A 25985-nucleotide genomic window follows, 5' to 3' on the forward strand; every position below is an offset into this window, starting at 1 on the left:
CATATAAAAGAACACTTCCAGGTTCTAGTGATAAGGATCTGAAATTTTTTGGGGGTGGGGTGGGGCTATTTTCCAGTTTACCACACAGAGTGACACATTTCCTATTCTGTCTTTATAAGGCATGATCCTAAGCATTTCACCTTTGATCATGAAAATAATCCTTTGTTCCTTCCAGTTTGTCACTCAAAACCATCTGCTTTCTCTTTGTTCTTTTTTTTCTCTTTCCTTCTTCCTTTTTTTTATTTTTAAAGCAATTCAAAAAAAGATTTTATTTATTTATTCATGAGAGACAGAGAGAGAGAGAGAGAGAGAGAGAGAGAGAGAGAGAGAGAGAGAGAGGCAGAAACACAGGCAGAGGGAGAAGCAGGCTTCATGCAGAGGGAACCGTTGGACTCAATCCCGGGTCTCCAGGATCACGCCTGGGCTGAAGGTGGCGCTAAACCGCTGAGCCACCCAGGCTGCCCTGTCTTCTTCCTTTGAGAAGATTTATTTATTTATTTATTTATTTATTTATTTATTTATTTATTTATTTATTTATTTATTTATTTATTTATTTATTTATTATTCATTCATTCATTCATTCATTTATTCATTTATTTATTTATTTATGAGAGAGAGCATGAGCTAGGGGAGAGGCAGATGCAGACTCCCTGGACCCGGGGACATGACCTGAGGCAAGGCAGATGCTTAACTGACTAAACCACCCAGGTGCCCCCTGCCTCCCTTTAAAAGTGTTTTTATTTCAGAGGAGCAGGTTGGAGGGGCAGAGGGAGAGGGAGAAGCAGGCTCCCCGCTGGGCTGGGAGACTGACAAGGGGCTCGATCCCAGGACCCTGGGATCAGGACCTGCGCTGAGGGCACCCTTAACCAAATGAGCCACCAAGGCACCTGTATCTGCTTCATTTCAAGAATCCTCCTTCCGCTCCCAAAGGGTCAGTGGCTCCCAAAGTGGGGTAGTTTCATTAAGGTTTCAGCACTGGACATTGTTGCTATTTTGGAGGCATCTTTCCAAAGTTTTAATGAATTTGAGGATGCAGCACCGTTTCTCAAACTTACACATTCCAGGCACCTGTGATTCAGATAGGTCTTGTGAAGTTTGGGAATCGGGAATGTATCGAAGTGCCCCAGGGGAATCTTATCAGCCAAGATTTGCAAACTTCGATCTCTATAAACTCCCGCACCAAACTCGCGGAAACAGGGAATTCCCCTTCCCGCCTGCTGGGTGTGTCACGGTTACATGACTAAGGTTCTATTAAAAGGGGTGGGGGGGGGAGGCTGGAAAGAGCAACTCTGAAAAATGAACACTCGTATCTGTACAGTATTCGCTGGGAGAGTTCCCTTGCGGGACAACTTCCAATTCCGAAAGAACCGGAGGATGACGACCGCCTGGATTTGGCAGTCCTGCTGCTGTCACTAGCTGGGGACCTCGTGGGCCTGACTGATCGAGCCCCGGCCGCGCCCTCAGCGGGAGCCAAGGCTTCTGGGGGGGGGGGGGCAGCTCCAGCGAGGGGCGGGGCGGCGGCTGGGCTGCTCCCGCCGGGGTGCGAGGGTCCATAGAAGGTTCGCGGGCTTGGGGGAGGGGGCGCGAGGGCGGGGGAGGGGCTTGCTCAGCGCCACTCCCGCGAGCAGCAGCCACTTCGGAGTGGCGCGGCCGAGGGGCGTGGGGCAACCTGGCTGTATTTATTCTGGCTGGAGAGCGGGGGGCCGGGCCGCTCCGAGCTGCCGAGGAGCTGTCCCGAGTCCGAGAGCCGGCTGGCTCCCGGGGAAGGGCTAAGAACCCAGCGCCCCGGCTTGGCCAGGTGGGGGCGGCCGTGGTGCGCTGGCCGGACGCGCGGAACGTTTTCGGGAGTTCCTGGAGGTGGCTTTGGGGGTGATGCGGCTCAGGGTCTGGCTCCCGCGGCAGCGATGAGGGCGCAGATGAAGGCGCAGTGTCCAGCTCAGGCCGGGGGTGCAGGGGCGCAGTCGGGCTCCGCCGGGCGGCCACGGGGGTGCAGTGTCCAGCTCGGCCGAGGAGCGACGGGGCCGCAGTGTCAGGCTCGGCCCGCACAGGATGGCGGGGAGCAGGCTCCCCCGGGGGTGAGGGCGGCTCGTCGTCGGGCTCGGCCGCGAGGTGCTGGGCGCCGGCCCAGGTGCCGGCCGGCCGCACGGGGCCGCGGCGGGGGGCGCTCAACGCCGGGTCCGGGGCTGCGGCGGAGCGCGCGCGGCGGGAGGAGCCCAGCGCGGCCGCCGCCTCCTCCGGCCGCAGGCTCCTCCTCTGCCCCCGCCTCCTCCGTGTCGTCCGCCCGCCCAATCGGCAGCCCACGGCCCAGCAGAGCCGGGCCGCTTGTCTGGCCCGCGGAGGCTGAGCGCGACCGGAGCGAGGAGAAGCCGCGGCGCCCGCCGACCGGGAAAGCGCGACTCCGGGGCCGCGGTCCGCCCCGCGCCGCCGCTGCCGCCGCCGCCGCCGCCGCCGCCGCCGCCGCGCCCCGCCGTAGCGGGGCCGAGGCTCCCTTGCCCCTGGAGGGGAAGGAGCGGAGAGCGCGGCGCGGCTGCTCCGGGAGCGAGCGCGCCGAGGCCCCGGCCCCCGAGGCTGGCGGCTGGAGGCGGGGGCGGGGGCGGAGGCGGGGGAAGTGCGCGTCATTCCCGGCGGAGAGCGCCTCACCTCCAGGCACGGGCTGCGGCTGCCAGTTGCAGGCGAGCGGCGGCGGCGGCGGCGGCGGCTCCGGGGGCTCCCTGGCCATGGAGAGAGGATCCGGACCCGGGGACGCTAGGAGCGCGGCTCCGTCTCGTAGGACCGCGGTGTAGGCACCTGGAGTAGCCGACGCTAAGCGGGGGAGGGGAAGGTAAGCGGAGGGGTTCCCCGCGCCCCGCCTCCCCACTGCCCGCGGGGGCCCCGCGCCGCGTCCGGCTCCCGGCGGCCTGGCTTCGAGGCATTTCTGCTGAAAGGGCAAACCTCCTCCCGCCGCCGAAGCGCCCCGCCCCCCCCGCCCCCGCGCTCCGCCTCCCCGGGCCCCTCTCCCCTCGGATCGGGCGTAACCGGACTCCCCCCGCGCCAACCCCTCTCCGTAAGAGACGGTCCGGGGGGCCACGGCTTGACTTCTTTCTCGCCGTCTCTCTTTTCATTACGTTCACGGACGGGGAGGGAAACAATGGACCTTTGAAAGTCGGTGTGAACAGCCTCAAACTTTCCGGAGAGGGTTGGGGTGGGGGACGCACCCCACAGGAAGCCGGCCGCGCTGGGAGGTTGGTGCAACGTCCACCGCGGAGTCCCGGCGGCAGCGCGCGCGGGCGCGCTCGGGGTGACCTTTGTCTCTTTCCTATTCCCTCCGGGTTGGCGAACCCCTCACCCCTTACCCGGCTTTGTGTTGGTAGAAGTCGAGCGCGGGGGCGGGGGGTGGGGGTTTAAGATCGCTTGCAGCTCCCTTTACAGCTGGGGGTAGCCTTACCCCTGGACCCCGCTCCCAGCTTTACTCTGCAGGGTTGGGAGGTCCTGGCAAAGTCGGGGGTCCCGCTCCCTGAGGATCCCGGAGCTGAGTAGTTGATGCCCGGTGCGAGATCCTTTGCAATAAGACCAAGGTCCTCCTGTCCCTGGATGCTCTCTGCTGACCGTCGTCGCCAGACCTCGCTGTGGAGCGAAAACCACTCACTTAAATTCTCTGCATAAGGTTAGGAAAACAGACTGTGATCTCCTTTCATCAGCCGTCGGGGTTGGAAGGGAGTGCTTAGTAAGGTTAACTTTCATCCGACGCGGGAGCCACTCGCTGGCTTGTGTCCACTCTCCTTGATGCAGTGTGACAGTGTGAGGCGTTGTTGCATAATTGCAGGTGTGCAGCGCGTGCAGATGTTTTTGGGAGCCCTTTCCCAGGACAAAATGAGGATCTCGAGGAAGTGGGACGCAGAGATTTCACCTGAGCCGAGGGAGGCCTCAGACCTCGGGGCAGCCAGACATAACTACCTGTTGGAAGTGGCTCTGTGTTAGAAATGCATTTGAAATATTTAGCCTTCTGGGTCTTTGGTGGGCAAAAATGGAGCTATTGATCTTTGACCTTTGAAGGAAGCTTGCTATTTTCAAAATTGGTCTGGGCTTCACGCTCTGGTTGTGTGCCTTTGATTAGCTATTCAAAGGGCTCCTTTAGGTTTGCATTTCTATGCAAAGCAGAAGAAAATGAACCAGGTACTTCTGCCTGCTAGACACTGGGTCGGACCTTATGGGGTCGTTTCCTTAACGTTACTCCCCTGGTTTCTGTGTTCCTGTACTATAGGCTCAGAGTGTGCCGGGGGTGGAACTGGAAGTCTGCTTCTGGCTTTCAGTCCATTCCACCTGATGCTGTTTTATCTGATGAGCGTGTTTAAGCTCAGAAAATTAAGAGGTGAAGGTTAGAAGTGAATTTTGAGTCATCACCTACCTGTTCTGCTTCAACGGCCTGTGAACGAAGCTGAGGAGTGTGCAGACAGAGGAGTGTCTGGACAAGGGGGGTCGAGAATCTGTGAACTCTGACCCTGTGCTTGTTTAGCTTTTCTTTGTCACAGGGAATTGTTTGAGTAAAGTCTCCTTTGTTGGTGAAAATCGGTAGATTTTCAGAAGTCTCAGATTTCACAACGGGAAGCCGGAATGGGACAACACCTCATTCGTGTTCTAATGAACCTCCTCTAGCCTGTTCCCAGGCTACCTTGGGAATGGAGAGAAGACAGACTAAGGAATTAAAGTCGTGGGCCATTTCGAAGTTGAAAGGTTGTTACTTACCAGCTCTGCACGCCTGGGCCCCATTCTGAATTTGAGAATGATAGGATGAACCACAACAGTGCAGAAAGAGAACATAGAAATGATTATTATTAAATACTTAGTTTTGGATTCCCATGGAGTACTGGCTGTCAAAGTGTACTCTGTAAAGTGTCATAAACTAGGAGTCCTGCATCATCCACCCACCCACCCACCCTGCATTCCACTAACAATTCTTATTCACCTCTTTTGTGTTAGGCACTTAGGAAGCAATCTGAATGCCCACCGTGTGCTGTGGTAGGCAGAGGGAGTTGGATGGAGTGGTTCAGGCTTGGGCAGTCACAGGGAGCCAAGATAATCAGTGGTGGCTTTCATCTTTAAGGAAAGATGAGATGGTCTCTGCTGTTGAAAGGAATGAGCCTAGGCTGGGAGAAAAGGAAATGAACAATTAGAAGGCCCAGTAAGTGTGTAAGTGTTTGGAGCATCATGCATAGAATGCTTTAAGGATCCAAAGGAGGACAAGAGTGGGAATGTGGGGGGGGGGGGTGAGGAAGTAATTTAGTGAAAAATAAAGTTTTCTAAATCAGACAGAAATAGTAGAGACTGAACACTGGTGTTTGGTATTGGCAGTACCTTTTTTTTTTTTTTTTTAAAGATTTTATTTATTTATTCATGAGAGACACAGAGAGGCAGAGACACAGGCAGAGGGAAAAGTAGGCTCCTTGCGGGGAGCCCGATGTGGGACTCAATCCCAGGACTCCAGGATCACGCCCTGAGCCAGACACTCAACCACTGAACCACCCAGGCATCCCATTGGCGGTACCATTTTGAAATGTGAAGATTGGAGTACTTGAAGTCAGAAGGGAGTTTAAAACGAAGCTCTGACATTTGCTAACCGTTTGCTGCTGGCCAAATCTCTCAATTCTTTACACGTTGTTTGTTCATCTGTAAAATGAGTCTAAGCATACTTTATTGAATTCTTTGATGACTTAATTTGCCGTGTATATAATAAAGTGCCACACAAGCTAGTGCTGTTTGATATCGAAAGGTACTTTGAAAATAGGTTCTTCTTAGAGCTTTTTAGCTCTAAATCATACCTAAGTCCAACTGATCTCAGGGACAGATTTCTGTTTTGCTGACCCTTTCCAGGGTGTTCTGAATCTCAGCTTGAGGGCAGTTTTTCAGACGTTAGGCTGGTTATTGTCATATGGCATTCCTCAACTTGTCCAGACATCTTCCCATCCCCAGCCACAGGAAATCTTTTCATTACATTTGGGTTGTGAGCACTAATTAGAAGGATGGGCTGGCTCGTATAGTACCTCAATTGAGAGGGGCTTGTCTGGGTCTGTACTATAACTGCCATGGTCTTTCCCCTCCCTCCCAAGTCAAGCTAGCCCTTCTGCTTTCCCCTGTCCTAACAAGATGAATATGGAAAAGTGAAAAGGAAGGAAAAGCCATGCATCTGTGTTTTTTGAGACCATGAAAATGGCCCTTACTGGTTTTCTCCATCTGTAAAGAGGTGTAATTTTCAGTGACGCCCCCAGCAAGAACAGTTGTTGCCTGGCTGAAACTTGAATCTATGAGCATTATTTGCTTGAATACACTTGCCTTCCTCCTGACTTAAAATGGACTTAAGCTCATCTGACATTTGAATAAATTGCCTTTTGATAGGAATCCATACTCACATATTTAAAGCTAGCGTGTTCAGTGTGACTGGGGGGGGGAGGGGGATGGTACGAATGTAAATCAATTTTTAGGACATGTTGAATCCTAGCATGTAAGTTTGAAAGGGCTTTAAAAATAATATTAAGATGAGGAAGTTGAGACCCAGAGAGGCTAACTAATTAGGTAAGGTCATATAGTAAATTAATGGCTGAGCAGGGACAGGAACCCCTTTGTCCCTATTTCCAATCAGAGTCCCCCCTCCCTCCCACTCTAACGTACCCTAATTTGTTCCTGTTTGGTTTTGTTAGCAATTTCGTTTAGTGTTTTAATGGTGAAATAATTTGCATTTGGGCTTAGGAAACCCATTGCACCCAACTTTAAAGCAGACACTCTATCTTTTCTCTTTGGGAGGATTTATACATGATACGATGCTCACAGGGGGGGTGCTGTGACATGTAACACATTTCTGGCAAATAGGGAACTAAGTATAAAAATAATGTTCGCTTTACTTGCATTTTCTGTAAATTGCACACAAATTTAAAATACCATAGAAGCGCACATTGTTTTTTAAAAGAGAAGCAAGTTCCTGGAAACATTATTCAGATTTGTGTTGTGAATCATAGGATAAAAGTATATTAGAAATATGTTGGTTGGCGTGGTCTTTTGTTTTCTTGTGCTTGCTTTGGGAAGCCATTAATGTTGGTTGTCAGGAACTATGTTCAGCAAATATTTTATTGCATTCCTAAGATGTGCAGGTCTCTGTGCTTGTTGCTGTGAGCAGTACAAAGATGAAAGAAGCATAGATAGGGTCTTTATTAAAATGTCTCTTTAAAGCATATGTCATGGACTAGGATGCTGTGTATGACTTAACACACACAATTGCTATCTCCCATCAAATCAGCCCTTTGACCGATTAGGTAAATCTGCCTTGAAATTATTATTATTTGCCTAACCTTGTGGCCAGATTTGTAACGTGACATTTATTCTCATTACGTGGTAACAAGTGGTAAACCTTTTATATTTATTTTATCAGGGCTGCGTCTTCCTTTGGACAGTAAGAAAAAATTGACAGCATTTGGACACTTTAATAATATTATGAAAAGTTTGCCTCAGAGAGCTTGTAGCAGTCCTGGCTTTAATACAGTATTTAGAATAGTGTGAACACTGCATAGACGTGTGATTGGAACATTATTGCCTGAAAGGATTGCAATTTAAGACAATCCATGCTGAGCTACGGAGAGAAGAATTGCCCTCGTTGACTCTTGAGTTTGATATAAGTATCTTAAAACATAAATATCCACCACAAGCCAGATGTCTTGGTCATATCTAATTATGAAGTCTCTCTGAAGAGTGAAATTGTTATTGATTTGGGAGCTCTTGCCTAATCACCGGCTTGTACTTGGGTACTGCCAACCTTCTGTTCTTCTAATGGTCCTCACTGACAGCCCACTTCCCTGAAAGAATGAATCGTTTTTTTTTTTTCTGCATACGATGAGGTTGGAAAATTAATTATTAACATTTCAGGGAGTGGAAAGATGAAGTTTAGCCCGAGGACAAATGCCTGATTCCTGTTTCAGAAGGAATGAGAAAAATGAGTCATTGTTTTTATTGTGGCTTAAAAAAAATATATATATATATTGTTTTTTTACGACCACCAGTGCCACCTCTCAAGTCCTCTTCGCATGAGGATTTTAGAATTCCATTTCCTTCACGCAAAAGCTGTGGCCTTAATTGTTCAGTGAGTACTTGACGCCCGAGGACATGCTCAGATAGAAACCAAGTGCTAGGAACGTGGAGAAGCTAGCAATTTGGTAGCAAGTGGGCTGTGTACAGAGCTGGAGCTGAGGAGGCCAAGAGGAAGATGGATCGTCTTTTCAGCACGGGCAGTGATGTCTTTTGATTAACGCTGAGAGCTGCTTTCCCAGGTGCTTGAGCTCGCTTCGCTGCCTGTCCTGTCCATGTGGTCACGCTTCATGATGTAGGGTCAGCTCGGGGCTGGCTGGTCCGGCTGCCCAGCTGCGCGTGGGCTGAGCTGGGCGCTCTCTCTCTCTCTCTCTCTCTCTTTAAGAAATTTATTTATTTGAGAGATACACAGAGAGAGAGGCAGAGACAACAGGCAGAGGGAGAAGCAGGCTCCATGCAGGGAACCTGACACGGGATTCGATCCCGGGTCTCCAGGATCACGCCCTGGGCTGAAGGCGGCGCTAAACTGCTGAGCCACCCAGGATCCCCTGAGCTGGGCTTTCACTAAGGGATTGCTTCCCGCTTGTGCTCCCTGTTTGTGCTTAAGGCCCTGGAGCTCTTCCTGCACCCCGCCCCGTTTGCCTGGTCTCCCCCCCCCCCCCATGCTGGCCGGGTCTGTCCCTGCTCAGCTGGGCCAAGTCTAAGGCCCCTCCAGGGCTTGGTCGGTGCTCCTTTACTTACAGGTGCTCCCTGCTGACTCCCTGGCACCATGGAGTTTTGATGAGCATCCAGCCTGGAGGAGGTGGAACGTGGTCCCTTCTGGAGGCTTCCCACGCCGCAGGACGTCAAGCACTGTCACTGTTTTTATTTTTGGCCAGGAACTCATCCGCAGGTGACACCGGGCCTGCCAGCCTTCCGGAGACTACACTACAAGAGCCTTCTGTCCGTTTCCTCCCGTATTGGTCACGGGTAGACCGTGTGTTGTCATCATGGCAGAGTCCCGTGGTGGATTTTAGTTTACATGTGCGAAGGAAGCCGTTAGTGGTGGTCTGGTGGCATGTGTGTGGCTAAGTCGGTTTGCCAGGCCTTTAAAAAATTTAACTCTAGTCTGTTGGTAGAGATCTAATAAACTCAGGTGATCACTTCTTTGCTCCCCCCCCCACCCCCGTGTCTTTGCCCCAACATGCATTGTACTTTGCACATATCTCTTTATTTGGATCATCTCCTGACCCCCCAACACTGAGCTCTGAGCTCCTCGAAGGTAGAGATTGATTTGTTCGTGTACTGCTGGGTCCCCATCATCTAGCAGAGTCCTTGTCTGATAAGAGATGTTCAAGCTGAGTGTGTTCCCTGTCGGGCAAGCCTTTGCTCTCAGTGGTGAAAATTGTGTTAAAAATAGGCTGCACGTTGTAGGTAAAAGAAATAGTACATTTGGATTCCAGTCCTGGCCCTGCCATTAATAGAAACTTTGCTTTGATGCTGGATTGAGTGGCCCCCGATCACTTCAATCTGGGCATCTCATTATTCATCTAGAGTATCGCCTAGTTCGACAGGCGTGTCCAGACATACACTCGCTGTAGGCTTTCTCCTGTCGTTGCGTTTTGATGTCTGTATCTCAAGAGATCGTGGACTTCTGGTGCATCTGTGTTTCCTACTCAAACAACTCTCTGTTGCCTTTTCCTTTTTTTTTTTTTTTTTTCCTACTTCCAACATTTAAACTGCCATAACTTTCTTGGCTCTTTCTTCTGGAGAAGTATTTTTCAAGCTTGGCCCCTGGCGCTCAGCAGAGAATGCAGCCCACAGGCAGCTCTGCCCTTTGCTGTAACCTTAATTAAATCAGCCTCCCTCAGGTCCGACGTTGGCTTTGGTTCTTTCTTCCGAAGGCCAGCTGCAAGGCTGATGACACGCCTGCATCTGCCATTGTGTGCCTCGCTGGCAGCCATCCGTCACTGTCAGCAGGTTGGGAGCCTCTGTGCTGCGTCCTCCCAGCCTGTGGGGAGCCAGGGCGAAGGGGGTGGTCTGAGGAGCTCTGGGAAGGAGGGGAGAAGAGAGGGTGGCTTCTCAATAGGAAGCGTTAGGAGCAAAAGCAATCTGAGGAATAAGAATCAGGAAAAGGATATAGGGGTGAAGAGCAGAGGACAACGGGCAGGTAAGATGACTCCCTTCTTTCTCCACTTTTCCAAGTTGTATTTATCCTTGTAGGTCTTTCCTCCCACCCAGGGGCCTACCGACTGTGCTTTTTTTTTTTTTTTTTTTTTTTTTTAATATTTTTTGACCGGGTAAGGAGTGTTAGATACTCTGCTTGTCAGCCTTGCTCCCCTGTTGGTCTGTGTGGGTCTGTGTTTTCTTTTTTCTTTTGCTTCTCTTTTGTTGCCCATGGCAATGTTCTTCGGCCTTTGAGCCCTGTCAGCCATCTTGGCTTTGGGGTCAAGCAGGGCTTTTCATGGAGATGCTTTTCATGGAGATGCTTAACAGATCTGAAAAAGGATTAATGAGTACGTTTGGTGTCAAGAAAATCAGACATCTGCCTCCTGTACCTTGCATGAATGAGAGGACTGTAAGAATGAAGTGAAAATATTTCTCAAAGGTCGCCTATATAACTCTGAGACGGGAAAGTGTTCGCTTGGTTTCCTTGGGGCAGGAGATATTATGTATAAAGCCTCTTTGTTCTGAGGGATCCATATTTAACAGGAGATTCCAATATAATTTTCGAGGATGCATCCACTTCAGCGAAATTGTAGCCGATTTGCTCATCTGAATTCCTTCACTACAGACACATATACTCAGCGTTTATTGTTTCATCATTTTCATCATAATCCAACTTGTATTTTTAGTTAATTTTTGTTTTCCAGGGATTTACTCTTTCCTGACTATAACTTTGTGGCAAAGAGAAGAATGCTTCACAAAAAGTGAATTTCTTTTTTTTTTTTTTTTTTTTTAAAGATTTTATTTATTTATTCATGAGAGACACATAGAGAGAGAGGCAGAGACACAGGCAGTGGAAGAAGCAGGCTCCATGCAGGGAGCCCGACGTGGGACTTGATCCCTGGTCTCCAGGATCACGCCCTGGGCCGAAGGCAGGTGCTAAACTGCTGAGCCTCCTGGGCTGCCCAAAAAGTGAATTTCTAAGCAGGAAAACAAAAATGTCTTCTGGCTTTAAATGATACTTATTCTGATTCAAATATTACTGACAAAAAAAATCAGTTTTAGTCAATTTAGCCTTTTTTGGAGATTATAGGATTGACAAATTCCTTATAATTTCTCTGTATTATATCAATAGAGTTCATATGTACGGTGGGAGGAGGTAATGTGAACAATACATGGTGCTAGACTAGAAGTCTAGGTGTATTGGTGTTTATATGTAATAGAAGCTCCATTTGGGGGAGTATCATTCATCATATGTGTCTAAATTGACCAAGTGGAAGGAGAAGGTAGGGGAATAAAAATGAAGATTTCTCAGCCCCTTATCTAACTTTCCCTGCATAGGGAGAGGTTTATAATGAAGGATTGGTACTTCCCCTTTTCCTCTAAACATTGGCTTGGCCACCATCAGCTTAGTAAAAGTGAGCCAGAACTAATACAAATAACTAACTGTGCCAAGTGTCTTATGTCTTGGGAATGTGTCAGACAGTTGCAGGTTATAGTGACTCATCTTGTTTTAGAGATTTGAAAGAAGAAACAGAACACCTACCTATGCAAGGTAATACTGGAAAATATGTCTTGTCTGTATGAAGGCACTGTTGTGTTTGGAGGTCTCAGGGTACTGGATTCTTTGGGAGTATGTCTACACAAACCAAGTAGATCTTTGAAGGAAACTGCACTTAATTTGTCCCCATCATCTCTTATCTCCCAAGCAGCTCTATGTACAGACCTAGCATTTATATTGACTTCTTTTGCAGGGATTATCATTTAAAAACGAATTTTATCCTGTATGCTCTAGGAATAGGATATGCAATGAAATAGAGTCCTTTAAACTATGGATAGAAGGATGTTCCCCCAGGAACTTTTCAACCATTGTTTTTGAAAATCTTTATGATATGTATTTAAACACATAACTCTTCATGAAAGTATTGATCACACGTAAGTATTTACTTGACATTTTGAAAAACAAAAGGGCGTAAAAGTCAGTTTTGCTAAGTTTATTTTTACTGAACAACTTTATATGATTAAAATGTTGAGCTCCTTGTTTATCAAGTGTAGACATGGTCTGAATCTACAATAAAAGAAGCACCCTCCTGCCCCCCCTCCCCCAAACTGATTCCTTGGTGTTCTCTTTCTCTTAAAAATGGGAGGTTGGAACCATTAATTGGAAGTCCAAGGCCATTAGGAGCTGGTTAAGATTTTAACTATGTCATAATTACTAAAAATTATAAACATCAATCATTTGTGTTCAAGGTAATTCATGAACACCTCTTGTTCCTGGCATGTTTGACTTTTTGTTGTGAGTGAGCATACCAATAGGTGTGTGGTAAAGACCTACCAAGATCTTAATAAGAGGAAGTCTCGGGGATCCCTGGGTGGCGCAGCGGTTTGGCGCCTGCCTTTGGCCCAGGGCGCGATCCTGGAGACCTGGGATCGAATCCCACGTCGGGCTCCCGGTGCATGGAGCCTGCTTCTCCCTCTGCCTGTGTCTCTGCCTCTCTCTCTCTCTCTCTGTGACTATCGTAAATAAATAAATAAAAAACCTTTAAAAAAAAAATAGCTCTTTAAAAGAGGAAGTCTCCTCAGCCAGATTTTGGCCAGTTGTACTGAAACTCTAGCTTCTAGGGCAAGCATCCTCAACCACCATGTGAATAATAAGCACTATTGTAGGCACTTTGTCTTCAGTATTAGCATCTCAGCAGTAGAAAGAATGTGAAGACTCAGTCTTTTTAAAGAGCACTTACTAGTTTTGAATTACTGGTGCTGTATTTGTACAAAAATGACTTTCCCTTTGACCACAGCATTGTTTTCAGAGTAAGCTCTATGCCTGGTGTGGGGCTCGGAGTGTGGGACATGAACACATGACCTGCTGATCAAGAGTTGCATGCTCCACCGACTGAGCCAGCCAGGCTCCCCAGATCACAGCATTTATTGGCTGTCAGCATAACAATATGAAGTGGAATGGAACACTTTCCTTTTTCCTATGTGCCTACTGCATTTCCTACTGTTTTGCTAAAAGTGTTACAAAATATTGTGAAAGGTTGAGCTTGTCTGGTTTGCCGCTCTTTATCTTTAGAATTCCCGTGTGCTGTTGGTAATAATACCTTTATTCACCCACTAGATTGCATGCTAGGATTGCATTTTGTAAAAATTAATACTTTGGCTTTTTTGCTTGAAGTTGTAAATGTTCTCAGTTTTTCCCAAACCAGGGCAACAGATACAGATAGAGTAGACAAATTTCCCAGAGCCTCAAGGATGTTGAGGGAAGATTAAGTGGGTGATTATAATCTATGTGGGTGTTGCATGTGTGTGTGTGGTCTGTAGAGGTATAGTCTGATGTAAGTTCAACAAGCACCTAGTGAGTACCTACTGTGTTTAGGGTCATATGAGAATACTAAGATGAGTAAGACTAGTTCCTGTTGTCAAGAGGCTTAGAGTCAACTGCAGGGGATGGTTGGACAAGTCCACATGTTAACTGAAACATAAAAGGCAAAAGGCAAGATGATGCTAGAAGAGTTTTGTTAAAAAAAAATTTTTTTTTTTTAGTAATCTCTACACTTAACATGGGGCTTGAACTCATGACTCCCAGATCAGGAGTTACATGCCCTACCAACTGAACCAGCCAGGCCAGGAGCCCCCCAACAAGAGTCTTAAACAGAGTGCAGGGAAGAACAGACGGGGAACTTCATGTTAGAATCCTGAGATGACAGGGCTTCATGGATGGGATGGCACAGTGTTTGACAACTTTAAATGAGAATATCTCACTTTTTTTTTAAAGATTTTATTTATTTATTCATGAGAGACACACAGAAGTAGAGACACAGCAGAGGGAGAAGCGGGCTCCCTGTGCAGAGTCTGATGTGGGACTCGATCCCAGGACCCCAGGATCATGACTTGAGCCTCAGGCAGATGCTCAGCCACGCCTCACTTTTCTTAAAATCATGTTCTCTCTCTCTCTCTCTCTCTCTCTCTCTCTCCTTTTTTTCTCTTTTTATTTTTTATTTAAAAATTTTTTTTTTCTTTTAAAAAAGATTTTATTCATCCATTCATCCATTTAAGAGAGAGAGAACAAGCAGGGGGAGGGGCAGGCAGAGAGAGAGAGAGAGAGGGAGAAGCAGGCTTCCTGCTGAGCAAGAAGCTCCACAGGGAGCTGGATCCCAGATCCCAGAATCCAGAACCCAGATTCCAGAGCCCCCAGATAGTGAGCTGAGCCTGCCTTAGGCAAGCAGTCAACCGACTGAGCCACCCAGGTGCCCCATATCATGCTGTTTTTTTAAAGGCCCAAGAAACTTTTGTCAACTTGATCTTTAACGTCATGGAAATTCCAAAATATTTTTTGCAATTACTTCTTGTAATTGGGTGCTCTTGCCAAATGCACTGACCCCTCCCACCTTGAGTTACTGTTTGAGGTTATGCAGTCTTTTTTTTAATCCAACAAAAGAATTGTATTTAAAATAACAGCAAGTTAGGATGCCTGGAAGACTTGGTTGGGTGTCTGCCTTCAGCTCAGGTCAAGATCTCAGGGGATTGAGCCCTGCGTCCAGCTCCCTGCTCAGTGGGGTTCTGCTTCTCCCTCTCCCTCTGCTCCTCCTCTGGCTCGTGCTCTTCTCTCTCTCTCTCTTTCTCGCAAATAAAAAATAAAATCCTAAAAACAAAAACAAGTTTTAAAGGTGTTTTTGTGAGTTTTTTTTTTTTTTTTTAAGACAGAAGTAGTAGGTTTTAAATGCTTCCCACTTTCTCGGTGTTTGCATTTATATCTTGCGAGTTGCTGTAGTTTCATATTCTTAGTGATTTCTTGTAATACCTACTATATTTTTACTACCATATATTATACTATTTGTATACTTACTATTTGCCTAAGTTCCCTGTGAAGGTCTTTAATGGCATAGTATTTATTTATTTACATGCTATCATGATATATGACATGATATTTATTTACTTAATGATTTTACTTTTTTTTTTTTAATGCTGTTGATTTTTTTTCTTTTTTTAATTTATTCAGAGGCAGAGAGAGAGAGGCAGGCAGAGAGGCAGAGACCCAGGCAGAGGGAGAAGCAGGCTCCATGCAGGGAGCCCGATGTGGGACTCGATCCCAGGTCTCCAGGATCACACCCCAGGCTGCAGGCGGTGCTAAACCGCTGTGCCGCCGGGGCTGCCCTGATTTTACTTTTTAATTAATTATTATTAAGCCTTTCGGGGCTACTACTTTTTATCATCCAGTAAATAAATATGAGATAATTCTTCCAAATACCAGAAGTTATGCTTCAAAATCCTTCATGGAGTGCATTTTCAAACTCCACATGAGTGACTTAGTTTTCCCATATTTTAGATTATCTGTTTGTATTGAGGGATTTAGCTCAGGCTGTGATAGCTTTTCAAATACATCCTAAAATGCTAATGTGTTCCTTCCGTATAGTACTATGTTCTTTACACTACAAAGGCAGTCCTCTTATAAACGACATGTAATATGAACAAATGATTAGTGTATTGAATGAACACATTGGTCTGTCATAAAAACTTTAAAATGATAGCTAATACTCACTTTGACATCCTGCAATCCTTGAAGGGACTCCGTCTTTTCTTCTGTAAGTTGCTTCTTTATTTCAGAACCCCAAGCTCACACTAATCCAGGGCTATAATTGTGTTTTCTCTTCCCTGTGGTTTTCTTAATAGCATTTTCTTTTCTTTAGCTTCCTTTATTGTAAGAATACAGTATATGATACTTATAACCTACAAAATGTGTGGTAACCAACTGTTTTAACTTATCCATAAGGCTTCCAGTCAACTAAGCTATTAGTAGCTAAGCTTTTGGAGAGAGTCAAAAGTTATATATGGAGTTTTGACTGCTGTGGGGGGTGGGTGCAGGGATCAGACCCCGAACCCCCCCCCCCCAATTCAAGGGTCAACTGTATTTTCTTTGTCAATTACACTCTGTCTTCAAGCAAGTGTTTACTATTGGATTTAGGAATTGTATTTTTTGGATGCAAAACATCCTTTCTCTATCCTTCATAGTGCTCAGTGCAATTCTCTAGTGACCACAAGAGCTCACAACTGTTTATTGAATAAGTGAAATATCACTTTTTCCCCACAAATAATTTTTTTTTGATTTTATTTATTCATAGACACACACACACACACACACACACAGGCAGTGACACAGGCAGAGGGAGAAGCAGGCTCCATGCAGAGAGCCGGACATGGGACTTGATCTAGGGTCTCTAGGATCACGCCCTGGGCTGCAGGCGGTGCTAAACCGCTGTGCCACAGGGGCTGCCCTCCCACAAATAATTTAAATCTATAACTATCAATCATTATATTTTTAAGTAATTGATTCATAATACCACTCCTAAACTCATAAATGTAAAGTGAGGTTCTAAAGCAATGTATTTGGATCTTGTATCTTTAAAAAACATGATAAATTGAAAGAGAAATCTGCATAAAATGATTTTTTTTGGTTGTAATTTTTTTAAAGTTTATTTATTTGAGTAATCTCTACACCCAACGTGGGGCTTGAACTCACGACCCCAAGGCCAAAGCATTACATGTTCTTCTGACTGAGCCAGCCAGATGTCCCTGGTTGTAATTTTAAGATGGTTTCAACAGTGTGTTTATTTCTTAGGAAAAGGATGATTGTATTTGCTGCTTATGCACTTACATGTTTTTCACTGAAGTGGAGCTTATGTGCCCCGAATATATGAATATAAAGATATTTAGTTTTGAGGTACCTGGCTGGCTCAGTTGGTAGACCTCGCAACACTTGATCTCAGGGGTCATGAGTTCAAGCTCCATGTTGGATATAGAGTTTAAGTTTACTTAAAAAAAATTAAGAAAAAAATATTTAGAGTTACAAGAGTTCAGGGAAAAACACAGGCACAATTATTTTTCATTTATTGACCATTTTAGTTTGTGGCAGATACCATCCGAGTTTTCCATGTTAGGATATCATTTTGTTAATGTGAAGACACAAATTAATTCCCAGTGGGTTGGTGACTTCATTTAGCCTCTTACTGCCTGCTATTATATTGTGGGTACATCTGGAGACCCATCATCTCCCACAAAAGGGCCCTCCAGCCTGTTAAGTAATAACAACCTTTCTCACCCTGAAACAATGAAGTATCAGATGATTGCAGCCTCAAACAAAAGCTTCCCATTCCCTTTCAGAGCAGATTACAGTACCCTCCCACCCTGGTGAGCCTGGCACTCCAGAATATCTAGTTTAGTCCTTTCTTTGTTAATAGAGGATCATAAAGGGGCCTTTGTTATACTCTCTCATTTCTTCCAGCAGGATGTCCCCATTATTTCGTTCTGGTTGGCACATGCAGCAATTTCTTCAATACCACCTTGAATCCTGTTCTCATCCCTTTGTCTTGGAGCTTTAGCTTCATCTAAATAATTACCTTTGTTCAGAAATCAAACCCCACGAACCAAGTGGTTTTGACAGACATACTGACTCTGAGAACATTCTTTGCCTCGTATAAAATCAGCGTCAATACCTGATTAGATTCCCTTTCTGTCTCCATTAATTTCCAGGTCGTTTGGGTCCTGGGAATGCTTATTGATGTCTTCTCTAATGACCGCATTTTGTGTTTCATGGATTTGCTGTCGTTTAGAGCAATTTGGGGTCCCTGGGATCTTATTCACTGTTTTGGCAGAAGTCGAGGGGGATTAATTACAAGGGGACTGAATGAAATCAGGTGACTCCGAGATGCTCTAGCTATTAAGGAAGGGAAGTAATGGAACCATGTTTCTGAAGCCACTGAACACATCATATTTATCCACAGCTAAACATGATAGAAGCATAGCATTTCTGGCTTCCTTGCTTTTTTTTTTTTTTTTTTTTTGACTTTGCAAAGTCAGAGTCGGGTTGCATTCAAAATTGACTCATTCAGAAACTTCCAAGTGCTTACTATAGAGAATAAGAAGGACTGACCTTGTTTTATGTGTGTGTCAGCTTCTCCTAGATAAGAATCATTTGTAGTGGACTTCTGCATGAAGAATTCTTGAAAATGCTAATGTGCTCTTTGACTCAGCCCATTCTAGTTACACCCTTGCAAATCAGAAAACTGATGTCTTTGAAATTTTTGCCTGTCAATTGTCTTAAAAGACACATTAGTATTACAGTTAAGAGCCTGAATACTAGTGTGCCCTGGGTTTATGTCCTGGTTTTCCCATATATCAGCTAATTAATCTTTTTTAGGCCTCAGTCTTTCTCATATGTAAGATGGGGACCATGGGAACTACTGAGATTTCTTGTATTAAGTGTTTTAGATGAGTAATCCATGTGAGAGGTTTACAACAGTGCCTGGCAGTATGGACTTTGAGTTAGATTTTTTTAAAAAATTATTCTAATCATAATATTTGAATGCCTACTTTTTAAACAGAATTTGATGACTTATTATTTTTTAAGATTTTATTTCTGTAGTTATGAAGGGATCCCTGGGTGGCTCAGTTGTTTGGTGCCTGCCTTTGGCCCAGGTTGCGATCGTGGAGTCCCAGGATCGAATCCCACGTCGGGCTCCCGGCATGGAGCCTGCTTCTCCCTCTGCCTGTGTCTCTGCCTTTCTCTCTCTCTCTCTCTCTCTCTCTCTCTCTCATAAGTAAATAAATCTTAAAAAAAAACATAAAAATTTTTTTATTTATGTAGTTATGAGACATAGAGACACAGGCAGAGGGAGAAGCAGGCTCCCTGCAGGGAGCCTGATGTGGGACTCGATCCTAGGACCCCAGGATCACAACCTCAGCCAAAGGCAGACGCTCAACCGCTGAGCCACCCAGGTGTCCCTGTTGTCTCTTTTTTAACCAGAGAATGTGGACTTCAGGTTTTCTCATTAAATGAATTCAGAGTCTACAGTGAAGTGATAAGACAGGTAGAAATACTTAAGCTGTTTTGCTGAAAGATAAATCTAGTGGGGAAGTCAAACACCTAAACACGGAAGCTTGTCTATTGGAACTCTTTATTTTATTTTATTTTATTTTATTTTATTTTATTTTATTTTATTTTATTTTATTTTATTTTATTATTTATTTTATTATTTTATTTTTTTCTAAAGAATTTATACCATCCTGTATTCTTTTTTTTTTTTTAAAGATTTTATTTATTTATTCATAAGAGGCACAGAGAGAGAGAGAGAGAGGCAGAGACACAGGCAGAGGGAGAAGCAGCCTCCATGCAGGGATCCTGATGTGGGACTTGATCCTGGGTCTCCAGGATCACACCCGGGTTGAAGGCGGCGCTAAATCCCTGAGCCACCAGGGCTGCCCCCTATTGAAACCTTTTAGGGCCAACTTGTCATCTTCATAGGATGCATGGACTTTAACTTTAGTTTGAAGAGCTTAGAGTAATGATACCCGAAAAGTGTGACCACTGGCTTCAGTGTCACCAGGGTATGTTTTAAAGATGTAAAAATCCCTGTCCACCAATTGAGCTGGAATCACGGGGGTGGAGGGCCCAGGAATCTACATTTTTAACAAATATCCCTGGTGATCCTTAGGCACAATGCAAATTGAGAACAGTTGCTCTCAACCAAGGTGCTCATTAGAATCACTTGGTGGGGGCATTTAAAAGAGATGCTTGGATCCTAACTTAATTGCTTTGAGGTGTGGCACTGGCACTGATGTTAGTGGGTGATTAAAATGTGCAACCAAGGTCAAGAAGCAGTGACATTAAAATGCAATTAGTGGGCAGCCCTTGTGGTGCAGCGGTTTAGCACTGCCTTCAGCCCAGGGCATGGTCCTGGAGACCTGGGATCGAGTCCCACGTTGGGCTCCCTGCATGGAGCCTGCTTCTCCCTCTGCCTGTGTCTCTGCCTCTCTCTCTCTCTGAATAAATAAATAGATAAATCTTTAAAAAAAAAAACGCAATTAGTGATTATATCAGGGATGTGAGCTGACTTGATATTTTCAAAAAGTCATTACAGTGGTTACCTGGGATTGGGGAAGGAAGGAATGGGAAATTCTTGCTTAATGGCTACAGAATTTTTGTTTGGGATGACGAAAAGTCCTGGAGATAGATGGTGGGGATAGTTGTGCAAAACCGTGAAGGTACTTAATGCCACTGGACTGTGCACTTTAAAATGGTTAAAATGGTGAGTTTTATGTTATGTGATTTGGTCACAATAAAAAACACTTAATAAAGCCATTACAGGGGTGCCTGGGTGGCTCAGTCGGGTGAGCGGCCAACTCTTGGTTTCACCTCTGCTCATTATCTCAGGGTCATGGGATCCAGCCTTGTTTCAGTTCCATGCTCTGTGAGGAGTCTGCTTGAGGATTCCCTCTCTCCCTCTGTGCCTCCCCCTGCTCGCTTGTACATGCTCTCTCTCTCAAATAAATAAATCTTTTTAAAAAAAGCTACTACAATTCTCACATTTCTGAACCTTAATTCTTTTCTTTTTTGCAGTGACAGTGTATCATGCATGCCACTGATTCCAGGGGACACTCCCCTGCTTTCCTACAACCTCAGAATGGAAACAGCCATCGCTCGTCAGGCTATGTTCCAGGGAAGGTTGTGCCACTGCGGCCCCCTCCTCCTCCAAAGAGCCAAGCTTCAGCCAAATTGACCTCCATCAGACAGGAAGCCCGCGCCACCTTTGCTTTCTCACCTGAAGAGCAGCAGGCCCAGAGAGAAAGCCAAAAGCAGAAGAGGCACAAAAATACTTTCATTTGCTTTGCCGTCACTAGTTTCTCATTTTTTGTTGCACTTGCGACCATTTTAGGAATATCCTCAAAATATGCTCCAGATGGTAAGTGATCACAGATGCACGTGTGGAATCGCCCGTGTATAGAGAACTTGTTCTAGGAGAAGAACAAGGGAAGGAAATAGTAGAATAGAATTAAAAAGAAAAACTTGTGATATCTCCACTTGGCTCTAGCTAATTAATATATAATTAGAGAATAGGAGGTATAACTGTTTATTAAAGCAATTGTTAAAGGAATCCATTGGAAATGATTCAATTAAGGAATTGCTCTTCCTTTCACTTTACTACTTTGTCCCAGTGCTCAAGATGTTCTTAGAACATTTCTTTTCAAAATATTCATTTGAGTCTTTACTGCATTCTTATGGTAGCACAATTTTATCCTTCGTGGTAGGTATGATTTTCTGACTGCCAAAAGTTTTCAGTGATAAGAATTACTAAATGTAGGGGTGCCTGGCTGGCTCAGTCTGTATAGTGTGTGATTCTTGATCATGGTTGTGAGTTTGAGCCCCATGTTGGGTGTGGAGCCTACTTAAAAATTAAAAAATATATTTAAAAAATTACTAAATGTAGTGGTAAAACTACATTTGTGTTTTTTTATTTAAAAGTTTTTATTTATTTATTTGACAGAGAGCACAAGTAGGCAGAGTGGTAAGCAGAGGGAGAAGGAGAAGCAGGTTTCCCACTGAGCAGGGAGCCTGATGCGGGGCTCAATCCTAGAACCCTGGGATTATGACCTGAGCTGAAGGCAAACATTTAACCAACTGAGCCACTCAGGTGTCCCGATTTTTTTTTTTTTTAAATCAGTGGAAATACTAAGATTTGTGTTCTATAGCTTGAAACCAGTTGGGAGACAGTTCTAAAAGAGAAGCTTCAAGTATTTATTTTTTTATTATTTTTTATTTTTTTATTTTAGCTTCAAGTATTTTTGAGGAACAATGTGTATCCTCAAAGGAAAACATCCATTAGGAGCTTTATTTTATTTTATTTTATTTTATTTTTTTGCGACATTAGGAGCTTTAAAGTCTAATACATTTATCTAAAAATCACTCATTGCTCATAGTTAAATATCATCTGGGGAGGTTTTCATTTCTTAAATGGCCTTTGCTTTTCAAGTTGGTGATATCTTAATACTTTGAATGGTTTGAAGAAATTTATTGTCAGTTAGCTTCAATATAGTATCAACAAAGAATGGCCTCATGATAGAGTCCCATCCACCAGTCCAAAAATCAGAGGGCTCATATCTGTCAAGGGAGAAGCAGACCAAAACAACCTGGATTGGGCATCATTTTTGTCTGCCCCCTCCTTTTTTTTTGGGATCTACAACAGATTTTTGTCAAATTAGGTGCCTCCTTAAATGGATATAACATCTGAGAAACATGTTATCATATCTAAGACTTACAGGTACTATTTTATTTAGCTTCCATGGGTGCTTTAGGGGTTTTATAGACTTTAAAGTCCTGGTTGGGGGTGGGGTTGTGTCAGTGCTTCTAAAAGAATAGAGCTGAAGAAAGAGAGATGTTCATATCAACATTTTTGTGGACCAGGCCAGCAGACCACAGAATGAGTTTGTAACATTGCTTTCTGTTGGCTCTTAGCATTGACTTTCTCACCCCTTTTCTCCAGCAGAATAACCAAGTTCAGTGCAGTTGATTCATTCTTCCCAAGTAATCTGTAGTAAAGACCTGCCAGATCCAGGGGGGAGGGGGGATCAGAGCTGAAAACTGGCTTTAATTGATGTTTCATATTCCATCTAAGACAGTGAATCACTGATGTTCCTTTGAATCAACATTCTTTTAGCTTCACATTTTGGCAGTACAAGTGCAAAACTTCAGTGGAAATATGTGGTATGCTGACATCTTTCAGGGTCAGCCTCACTGATTACTGATGTTACATAATCTTGATAATGAACCTGAAGTTCAACAATGGGCAGCCTGGGAGGTGGGGCTGCTGAGCTACTTGTCAATGCCTTCTGCAGGCCATGTATTTTCTCATTAAGTATACTCTACTGGAAGGAAGTAGACTAGAATTTTTGGTGATGGTTCCTAAGGAAGCATGCTCACCTGGGAAATAACTAAAAACGAGGAATTGGCGTACCTGGGTGGCTCAGTCAGTTAAATTTCTGACTCTTGATTTCAGCTCACGTCATGGTCTCATGGTCGTGGGATTGAGCCCTGTGTTGGGCTGCACACTGGGCATGGAGCCTGCTTAAGAGTCTCTGTCTCTCTGTAAAAAAAAAACAAAACAGTGAAATGAAAACCAAGAGGAATTCTATAACCATTTGGTAGGCTCTACATGTTAAAAGACAGGATTTGCTTCTCAGTAGCTGGGTAGAGTGCTTTTTATATGGGACATTTACTTGTGACATAACATCATGGAATGTTCCAGCTAGATGTTTTATGGGAAGAAAGGGAGGTTGAAGAGAAGTTTAAGAAATCCGTAGTATTGAGTCAGAGCACATTCAAGAGATTTGTTTCTTCAATGGAAAGAAATATTTAAGGATTATTTCTAGTATAATAGTGATGATCACTGACTTATCTGAATTAAATATTGGTGATTATAAAACTGCTTTGAGAAAAATTCCATGAGATAATTGCCAAGGATTTAACCAGCAGGGCTGATTTTAACTGCAGTAGTTAACCATCACCTTAAAAGAGAAAGCATGAGCCGAGGGCAAAACACAAATGCTTAGAAATAAGATGTTTGCATTAAGGGTTATACAATTCAAAATGAGGAATCAGAATTTCCTTTCTATAAAAATTAATATCTTTGTGATGCACTCAGTCTCTCTGCTTTTCCTCCTATTATTTTCCAACATGTACCTTCTACCTTTATAGGATTCCTACGCATACGTTGCCTATCCCTGCCTTGGCTGAGTTTAAATATGGGCTTCATCTTGTTTCTCTCTCTCTCTCTCTTTTTAAGATTTTATTTATTTATTCATGAGAGAGAGGCAGAGACATAGGCAGATGGAGAGGCCGGCTCTCCACGGAGAGCCCGATGTGGGACTTGATCCCAGGATCCCGGGATCATGACCTGAGCCAAAGGCAGACACTCAGCCGCTGAGCCACCCAGGTGTCCCTTCATTTTGCTTTTCTAACTGAGGAACCAATGGACTTGGATGGCAAGGGGTACTTGCATCTCTCACCTTCATTCCCTTCTCTTCCCTTCTCTTCTCTTCCCTTCTCTTCCCTTCTCTTCCCTTCTCTTCCCTTCTCTTCCCTTCTCCTTCCTCTTCCCTTCCCTTCCCTTCCCTTCCCTTCCCTTCCCTTCTCTTCTTTAAATTAGAGAGGGAGCCAGGGGAGAGGGAGAGAGAGAATCTTATGCAGGCTCCACACCCAGCACAGAGCTCGATACAGAGCTCGAAGCTCGTTCTCATGACCTTGAGATTATGACCTGAGCTGAAATCAAGAGTTGGATGCATAACCTACTGAGCCACCCATGTGGCCCCAAGCTTTTCTTAATGGAAGTACTGTCTGGCCTTTGGGGGTTCAGGTCTAGTGTCCCCATGTCTCACTGAAACTGCCTCAGGTACTCCAACCCACCCCTCCTTTCTCTGAGCTCATTTGCATGTCAAGTGACTACCACATTGTTCAATATTTAATTATTTCCTACCTGGTGGCTTTTCTCCTAAACTAGACTATAAGCTCTGCAGGCTGTGAGTTCATTCTATGCTTTATGAATTTTATAATACCTAGTACAAAGTGAACAAATGGATCTTCAGTAAATACTTGGTCATTAGTTGATCAAAACCAGTGTGATTCCTGCCACCACCCCTGCCCTCAATTATAGCAGCAACTTAAGTTCTTGTGCATTAAATAGCTGTGGCAACACAGAATACTTTTATGTTTCCATCATCATCTATTCAAGAGGCAAATTCTAGTAAAGGAACACTGCATGTCTAGTAAACCTCGTTTCTTAAGGGGGAACTTGCATATCAGTCAACTTGCTGAGTAATCTTGGATTTGGCTTCTCTGATCTGTCATTTCCTTGTCTGTGAAAATGAGAAGTCATGTCTTTGGCTGTTTGCCTCTTGCAGTTTCACTGGGAAAGCGAGCATGTCTGCAGATAGCTGGTATTTATCAGCTGGGCCTTCTAGAATGATAGAGGTGCTTCTGTAGTCTGCTTTATGATTCACTGCTCAGGAAGGAACCTGGGAAGACCTGCCATAGCTAACTTTAACAGTTCCTATTTTTTATTTATTAGTAGGTTGTGAATATATTTTGTTTGCTAAAACTGCTTCCTAGTGTGGGTCCAAAGACGGTTCACAGTTTTGCTTCTTGCTGTTAATTTATTTCCAGAGTAGAAGATTCAGGGGAACTCCGTGTTTACCTTGCAGAGTTTGACCTGACCTAGATGGTAGCAATTTAGTTTTGTAGAGAAACCTTTTTTATGCGTTGAAGGGAAGGGTTTGACATATCTGCTGGGTGGAATGGAATGAGTTTTCCATTCTGATGGCAGGAACCTAAAACAGGTCTGCCCATCTTTGCAGATGGTGATAAATGATGCTTGGATCTGGCTCAAGGCATTCTTGGAATTTGTTGCATTGATGGGATATTGACGTTGCCTTTTTTTATTTTTTAAATAGAGAATTGCCCAGATCAAAACCCACGTCTCAGGAACTGGGATCCAGGACAAGATTCTGCAAAGCAAGTTGTTATCAAGGAGGGAGATATGTTCCGTCTGACCTCAGATGCCACAGTGAATTCTGTAGTCATTCAGGATGGAGGTGAGGACTGGTCCCTGCCTATGGGAGCTGCAAAGGTGCTCCTTCCTGTGGGGGGCATGAGAAGTTCCTAAGGTAGAACCATAGAATTCAAGAGCTAAGAAGAGGTCCTTAGAAATCACTCCAGTCAAGACCTCTGATTGATAGGAAAGGAAGCAGTTCCAGAAGGTGATCTCTCATAGCCCCATCTTTGTTATAGCTACGGAGAGTGATGAGAGAATTAACCTGCATTAACATATGTAAAAATGATCTACAGGCTCTTAGATATTTTTCTAAAAATAAGTTAGTTGTAAGGTGAATGGGTTGAAATTTATGCTTTTGGGCATTTCTAGCATGTTGAGACATGACCTCTCCATTTCTGCCTCTACTGTGTTTTGAAA

At 44.7% G+C, this 25985-nt stretch overlaps 1 protein-coding gene across 3 annotated transcripts in view; it reads left to right on the forward strand.

The window, feature by feature from the left end:
- Nucleotides 1-1703: 1703 nt before the first annotated feature.
- The window catches only part of CEMIP2 (cell migration inducing hyaluronidase 2), an 81271-nt gene continuing 56989 nt past the window's right edge, over nt 1704-25985 (forward strand). The window contains exons 1-3 of one of the 3 annotated variants that reach the window (XM_055311069.1): nt 1704-1798; nt 20585-20927; nt 25468-25608. In XM_055311069.1, the coding sequence (XP_055167044.1) occupies nt 20597-20927; nt 25468-25608 (472 nt within the window). In that variant the 5' untranslated portion in view covers nt 1704-1798; nt 20585-20596. Of the gene's footprint in view, nt 1799-2665; nt 2822-3585; nt 3644-20584; nt 20928-25467; nt 25609-25985 lie in introns of those variants that run through there. The other 2 variants (XM_055311068.1, XM_055311070.1) reach the window with 2 other exon arrangements.

This window comes from Nyctereutes procyonoides, unplaced genomic scaffold, assembly GCF_905146905.1.
Source record: "Nyctereutes procyonoides isolate TBG_1078 unplaced genomic scaffold, NYPRO_anot_genome, whole genome shotgun sequence".
Taxonomy (NCBI): Eukaryota; Metazoa; Chordata; class Mammalia; order Carnivora; family Canidae; genus Nyctereutes; species Nyctereutes procyonoides.